At 56.8% G+C, this 7736-nt stretch overlaps 1 protein-coding gene across 14 annotated transcripts in view; it reads right to left on the bottom strand.

The window, feature by feature from the left end:
* CAMTA1 (calmodulin binding transcription activator 1) overlaps positions 1-7736 on the bottom strand; it is a 963406-nt gene that overhangs the window by 120054 nt on the left and 835616 nt on the right. For all 14 annotated transcript variants that reach the window (XM_017498373.1, XM_037727793.1, XM_017498371.2 and 11 more), the window contains one exon: positions 5869-6022. In XM_017498373.1, coding sequence (XP_017353862.1) covers positions 5869-6022 — 154 coding nt within the window. The remainder of the gene's footprint in view (positions 1-5868; positions 6023-7736) is intronic.

Genomic DNA, 7736 nt, shown 5'->3' with positions numbered 1-7736 from the left:
GGCCTCCACTCACACTTACCCGGGCCTCCACCCAACTCACCAGGGCCTCCACCAAACTGACCAGGGCCTTCATCTAGACTCCCTATGGCCTCCACCCCACACTGATGGCCTCCACCTCCACTTTCACCATGGCCTCCACCACCTACCGTCCCCACCAGCATGGAGGTGAGGTTGCTTTTGGAGGAAGTGTGGTGGTGGAGGTGCTGAATCCCCACCCACTCGAGCCCCTGGATGCATCATGTGCCCGGGCAGAAGCATGGAGGCGCATGAAGCACCTGTGTGGTATGGGTGCAGGGTGGGTGCAGGCCCTGGGGCTCTGCTCACTCCATAGCCAGCCCTCCTGCTGCCCCACCCCTGAGGCCTGAGTACTCTGGTCCAATGCCAGGAGAGCTCTGGGATGAGCAGGCAAGGCAGAGCTAAACCCTGAGGCTGCTGGGGGAGCTGCCTGCTGACCTCCAGTCCTTCGAGGCCTGCAGGAAGGCCCAGGCCTTGCTCACGGCTGCAGGACCATCTGGCCAGCCAGGGCACTCCAAGAGGAGTCCCCAGGCAGGACAGCTGGGGCAAGGTCCCTACACAGGAAGGGCTGTGAACATAGCTTAAGTCATACCCTCATCACTCACTGTGGATGGGACAACCTCACCAACAGCTTGCTGGGAAATGCCTGGAGTGCCATCCCCCTCCTGGGCTGCCAGGAAATGGGCAGGGTAGAAAGCCACGGGTGCTCAGGGCAGAAAGCCTTAGGTGCTCAGAGGGAGAGGATCTTCTCCGAGGAGATGGTGCCATCTGGCTTTCCGTAGGTTCCAGTGGAGCCGAGGGTGCAAGGTTGGGAGCAGTTTAGAACCCTGTGGCTCTGAGCAGCCCGAGATCACTGAGCAAGTGTCCTGCCAGCCTGGCAGGACGGAAGCACAGAACCCAGCCTGGCACAGCAGTTGACTCCACACAAAGTCGCCTCTCAGCAGCTTACCTGGGAGGAGAGGACCCCCCTCCAGCCCCTCACTCGTACTATGGGGGTTGCTGGGTGCAAAGCTGGCGCTCTCAGACCAGCTGCATTGGAGCAGACCCCAGAATTTCCAGGATGAGACACACCGAGCTTTAGATCATGTGCGTACTATAAACTCCAGCCCTCAGACGGTGCTCCAGACAGTCATCGCCACGCCTTGGACTGATATGAGCAATCCTGTGCACTTTGAGCCAGAAAGCTGAAGCCCACGGGGCACCTCAGGCTGAGCACAGCTCTACTCAGTCCTGAATGATTCACATGCAGAACCTCTTTCCCCAAAATATGTTAGGATGGAACTACGTAGCAAAACGCTACACTTCCCAGACTCTCTTGCAACTAGGAGTAACCACACGACAAAATTCTGTCCAAGGACACAAGAGTATGTATGCAACTTGCAGGCCCTGTCCATAAAAGGGAAGGAACTCACCCTCCACATTATTTTCTCCCCTTCCCACTGGCTGGAATGCAGTTGCAATGGCAGGAGCTGGAGTAGCCATTTTGGACCACGTAAAAGAGGGCAACGCCCCTCAGAATGAGGAGCAGCCACCTGGAGGGAGGCTGGGTGGCCGATCCCTGGGGCTGCCACATCAACCCTGAACTTCGATGTGAAAGCCAAAGGAGCTTCCCTTTCATTGAAGCCACTGCTATTTGGGTCTTCCTCATAGTGGCAGGGCCCATATTCTTGTGATTACAGAAGGGATTCCAAAAGAAAGAAAAGCTCTCCGGGAATGTCCTGGGAATTCCTATCACCATCTTCATTTCTCTCTCTCTCTCTCTCTCTCTCTCTCTCTCTCTGTGTGTGTGTGTGTGTGTGTGTGTGTGTGTGTGTGTGTGTGTGTGTGTTCATCTGGAGGAAGCATTCCTCAGATCGCAGGTGGAAGGGAAGCCCCCTTCTGACCGAAGGGCACAGTTGCAAGGACCAGCATGGAATTCTCGGAATCAGCCTGGCTCGTAAGATTCCCAGGGCACAGGGCCACGGAGCCCCCATCCTCACAGCAGGTGAGGCAAAGGCTGCAGAACCAAGTCTCCCTTTACCCCTGAGAAGCACAACATTTTGATTAAGCCGCTGACAACTCCGCTGTCGGGCAGAGAAATTTGGAAACATCAGGAAATCAAACTGTGAAGTCTTTGAAGGCACATGATTTACGTGCAAATGGGATGAAGCTAATGCGTTTGGCTCCAGTGTTGGGTGGGGTGGCCCGCCCGCTTGTGGAACCAAATCTGAGGTCTTCTTGGCTCTCAGCACACCTCTGCTTTCCCCAGACACGCTTAGCTGGTGCCGTGTGTGTGCTCCAAGCCTGATCGGCACCTGAGCCTTCTCCTGCAGCCGCATTTCGAGGGCTGTGTCTCTGTCGTCTGAGCCGTGAGCGTGCATGTGTGTGCCGAGTAATTGTGTGCAGCTCTGCTTCTCCCCCCGCCCCACCAGACACCAGAGAGCCGAGTGTTATTAGATTTATGGGGAGTTTGTTGTAGTTTTACATAATTTTCTGATGCACTGCAGATTTTTGAGCAGGCGTTCATAGTTTCCTCCAGTTCAGTGTCGGAGGCCAGCTCCAACCTGGCTTCCAACCCCTGGAGTTCATAAAGCCCAATTCCCCTGGCCCAGCCTGGAGGGAGCATTCCTGTCTGATGGATGGGCAGCTCCAGGGAAAATGGGGAGCCTATGGCTGAAGGAGAAGGGCTGTCTTTGTGTGTTGAGAATAATTTGGGGGCCCCAGGCCAGCAGCCTCTGACTACAGGAGCAACCTTAAAAGGCATCTTTTCCCTTGGGGGTGTCCCCTTGGCTAATCTCTGGCTCACACAATCTCTTGGAGCTTTCGCTGGGGCTCAGTGTGGTTGGGCTGCTCCCTGGCCATGTGGATGGGGCCTTTGTCCAGCAAAAGGGCTCTCATTTTCCAGTGGAATCTGACAAGAGGAACTCCTTCTAGTGACCTAAGAAGGAGCAGACAGAAGGCTCAGAAAGACCAGGAAGGAAGGCCTCCTCCTGAATGCAGACATGCTTTGAGCGGGAACTCCCCGCTACATGTGGACACAGAGGGCTGCGAGGGGCTCCAGAACCACCTGGACCCTGGTCACCCTTTCAAGGCAAGAGTCCTTAGGACCCTTATTTTATTATTATTATTATTATTTTGAGACAGAGTCTAGCCTGGAGTGCAGTGGTGCAATCTCGGCTCACTGCAACCTCCATCCCTGGGGTTCAAGCGATTCACCTGTCTCACACTCCCAAGCAGTTGGAATTACAGGCGCCCACCACCACACCTGGCTCATTTTTGTATTTTTAGTAGAGACAGGGTTTCGCCATGTTGGCCAGGCTGGTCTCCAACTCCTGACCTCAGGTGATCTGCCTGCCTCCCTCCCAAAGTGCTAGGATTACAGCTGTGAGCCACCACACCCGGCCAGGACCTTATTTTGAAAGCATTGACTAAGCCCTAGAGAGGAAGTTCCAGGCCACCTCCTTCAGCCCTGGAGTGCACTCAGCCAAGGGTGGCTTCTGTGGAAGGAAGCCGAGCCCCCTGGAGTGACTCCACCTCCCAGGAAATGGGACAGACGTGCATCCTCAGCCCTGGAACACGGCGCGCAGAGGTGGAAGAGCAGAGCGGGCCCCGAGCTGGCTAGAAGTGCTTGGTCTTCGTGCAGAGGCTGCTGGATTCTTGCTCCCACTTTGCAGAAGGGGAACTGGAGTGTGGAGAGGAGGCGGGCAGCTGTGGAGCCAGGACGGGCATGCGCCTCCTGACTCGCCAGCCCTGACTCTTTCTATCGCCCTGGCCGGGGGCACCAGCGCTCCTGGTCAGCAGAGTCATAGTGCTGGCCCCTGGGGCGGTGTCTAGGCAGGACCCAATGTCAGTGCCAGCCCAGCACAGTGATGTGCCCCCTAGGTACTGAGTGGAAGGGCAGGCAGGCAGGTCTCACAGCAGGGTCCCGGCACCGTCGCCTCAGACTCCTGGCCTCTGGCCTGGCTTTGGGAAGGTGCCACTGAGCAGTCTTGGCTCTCGATGCCAGGACGCTGCTGCGTTTGTCGCTGCTCAGGATGCTGGCAGGGCCCCTCCCCTCCACCATTCCGGGGATCCTTCCAGGGTCCTGGGGCGCCCAGCCCTGTGCAGAGACCCTGAGCACTTCCCGGGGTAGCCCTGCCGTTCCCATGCTTCCCTGTGCCGCTGCAGCCTTTCGAAGAGGCTCATGAGGCCCCTCCTGGTGAAGTGGGCTGGGGGCGGAGGCTGACATCTCCCGTGGGGGTTTGGGGGATTGAGAAGGCCAGGGCACAGGGATGTGAAGGCCCAGCAGGGTGATGGGAGGGCCTGTGGAGAGGCTGAGAGCTGAGGAACAGGTGGGATGAGCAGGCAGAGGGCAGGGGACGGCAGGCTCTGGGGAGCAGGGACCGCAAAGGCGGGAATGGTGCAGAGTCCTGCAGAGGCCGGGGCTCAGGGTGGGGCTGCAGGCTGTGCTCAGGACCGTGTTCGCTGAGTGTGCGTTGAGTGGGCGCTGTGTGTGCACTGAGCGTGTGCTGTGTGCACTGAGTGTGTGCTGTGTGCGCTGAGTGTGTGCTGAGTGTGTGCTGAGTGGGCGTTGAGTGGTTTTAAGCAGGGAGGGGTGTGGCCAGGCCTGCATTTGAGGAGGAGGCCCCTGGGCTGCCTGGCTGTGGGTTCCAGGCAGGAACACTGAGGCCAGCCTGGTCCAAGCCTCCGCTCGGGGTACTTGGCTGGGAGGACAACACGTGAGAAGCTCAGTCTGGTGGTCCAGCCCTTGGTGGGCAGGCCTGTCACCCACCGGGAGGCCTCCCTTGCCACAAAGACCCCTCTGTCCCTGCTGACCCTTGTCCCCAACCTCAAGGCTGGGAGCAGATCCCTGAATCTGAGCACACAGGGGGCTCTCAGGATCAGCATCACTGCAGGCGCTCCTGGCCTCAGCCTGCACCTTCCCAGGCACGGGACCCTGATCTTTCCTTTCAGCCGCAGGAAGGACCTTTCAGTCCCCTGCTGTGTATGGTGACCAACAGCTGCTCCCTCCCTCCAGCCCAGCGCCAGGGGCAGTACTGCTTCCCATTGAGCCGCTGACCCACCCCTCAGGCCCCGCTGGTGGTAGGTCTTTGCCCTGAGCCCTGGCCATCGACGCTCCTGGACCCCGTGGGCTGTGTGTCCAGCACTGGATGGCCACCATGCTCTTCCTGGGTCAGGACAGCCCGCAACTCATGTTTGTTTTCCCGAGCCCTGCTGAAGAGGGGGCAGGAGACGCCACTGAGAGCCAGCGGCTGCCAGGAGCTGCGGCCACAGCAACACGGTATGGAGCCGCCCCAGCTCCCCGGACGCACTCGGTGTTTTGCATTCTGTGATTTGCACCTGACAGATGCTTCAGAAAGCACCACTTTGCTGACAAAATGAAATCCAGCTCAATTACCATCATCTATTTGCCACCCAGCCTGGGAGCCGAGGCGGGCCCTAAGTCCAGGAGGTGGTGGCTGAGCCCAGAGCCCGCGTGGACAGGCAAGGCAGGAGGCAGGGTCCGCTCCCGCTACCCCTCCCCGTTCCACACTGTCCCCCCCCAGCCAGCTTCCACTCCTGTCTGTGGCCCCGGAGACCCAGTCCTGGCACACTCTTGGCCTGCCCCTCCCCTATAGGCTCTGTGTCTCCAAACCTCACTCTTTTTATCTGTCATGTGGGCCTGGCATCTTGTGCCCTGGCTGTTGTATAGGGAGCTTACGAGGGGCCCAGTGAAGGCAGGGCCAAAGCTAAGCTCACAGTGCCACTGTCATCCCAGCAAGATGGTGCTCCACAGCTGCATCCCCAAGGCCACAGAGGACCTTCCTGGCCCCGCCCGGTTGACACCAGCCTGGTCCCCAGCATGGGGGTGCCAGGCTGGCCAAGGCCACTCACACATGGGTTTCAGCTGCCCGATGAGCTCTTCTTTTGTCCATTTCGCCCACTCCTTCTTGTCGGTGTTGATGGAGCAGAGGATGGGGCCGCAGGGCTTGCCGCAGTCCTCAATGGCCGGCACGTTCAGGTAGTGCACAAGGACGATGTCGGGGTTCTGTAGGGAGAGCAGAAACTGGCAGCATGAGGGTGGCATGGAGCCCACCAGGGTCAGGGCCGCCCCCAACCACACAGGTGTAGGCACAGACCGAGGCCCCAGATGCCCAGCTCTCTTGACCTCGCACTGCTGACAGTTGCAGCCAGATGGTTCTCTGTGGTGGGGGCTGTCTGGCGCATGTGGAATGTTAGCAGCCTCCCTGGCCTCCACCCACTAGATGTCATTAAGCCCCTCCCCCTCCAACTGTGACCCCTGGAAAAGTCTTCAGACATTGCTCAGTGTCCCCTGGGGAGCAAGGTCACCCTAGTGGAGAAACTCTGACCTACATATCAGCTTATATGTGTGTAACTGAGAACCACGGGCATGAGGTCAAATTCCCTCCAGCCCAACATCCCCAACCTCACACCATAGACACTGCCCTCTCCCTCCCTCACACCCAACACACGTTTCCCCCTCACAGCTTGTGGGACACCCCCAACACAGGCATCATCATGCACTTCTCCCCAAGGGGAAAAGGAGCTCCCAGAGCATAAGGCCTCTGCTGCTGAGGGCTGGAGCCCCTTTGCCTTCAGCCATGGTCTTTCCCCTCGACAAAACAGCCCCACAACACAGCACTTTCTTTTTCTTTCTTTCTTCTTTTTCTTTTTTTTTTTTTTTGAGATAGAGTCTCACTCCATTGTCCAGGTTGGAGCTCAGTGGCATGATCTTGGTTCACTGCAACCTCTGCATCCCGAGCTCAAGTGATCCTCCCACCTCAGCTTCTAGAGCCTGGGAATACAGGCACATGCCACCACACTTGGTTAATTTTTGTATTTTTCGTAGAGATGGGGTCTCACTCTATTGGCCAGGCTGGTCTTGAACTCCTGGGTTCAAGGGATCTGCCAGCCTTAGCCTCCCAAACTGCTGGGATTATAGGCATGAGCCACTACACCTAGCTGGTGCTTTCCATCTAAGCAGTACCCAGGGGGGAGCTGGTGCCCAGATCTCCAGAAACTCCTCCCTGGGAGAGCTCTTCCATCATCCCATCCATCTCTTCCACTCTTTCTTATAGGTTTCTGGGGGCACGAGCTTCCCCCGCTGGTATTCTGGGAAGGGGCTCTCAGTCTGAAGACCTAAAGGCCCAGTTTGTCTCAAAATGGTTCTATTTAACTGTTAGCTCCTTCCCATCACATCTTATTAAGAATATCCTCTGTTGCTTCTGCCCGCTGAGCTTGGATAGGACATGCCAAGGGGCCTTTGTGAGGCAGCAGTGTTGCCAGGATGAGCAGGGGGACTTCTGTGGCTTTCTCATGGTCCCCTAGAAGACAGCATTGTCTATTTGGCCACATCAGTACTGACAAGTTTAAGAAAGCAATCCTGTAACTTTCTAGATGCATCTGGATAAGCCAGAAAAACCTAGCTTAACCCTCCCATCTCCACCAGAGGGCATTTCCGGAACCATTTCTCTTTCTCTCTTTCCTTCCTGCCTGCCCTCCCTGCTCACTCTTTCTTTCTTTCTTTTTTCTTCTTTCTTTTTCTCTCTCCTTCCTTCCTTCTCTCTCTTTTTCTTTCTCCTTCCTTCCTTCTTCTTCTCCTTCTTCCTCCTCCTCTTCTTCTCCTTTCTTCCTTCCTTCCTTTCTTTCTTTTTCTTTCTTTCCCTCTTTCTTTTCTTTCTTTCTCTTTCTTTCTTTCTTTCTTTCTTTCTTTCTTTCTTTCTTTCTTTCTTTCTTTCTTT

This window comes from Cebus imitator, unplaced genomic scaffold (assembly GCF_001604975.1).
Source record: "Cebus imitator isolate Cc_AM_T3 unplaced genomic scaffold, Cebus_imitator-1.0 Scaffold240, whole genome shotgun sequence".
Lineage (NCBI taxonomy): Eukaryota > Metazoa > Chordata > Mammalia > Primates > Cebidae > Cebus > Cebus imitator.
Note: the sequence above shows the minus strand (reverse complement) of the source record. Positions and strands in the feature narration are given on the sequence as shown.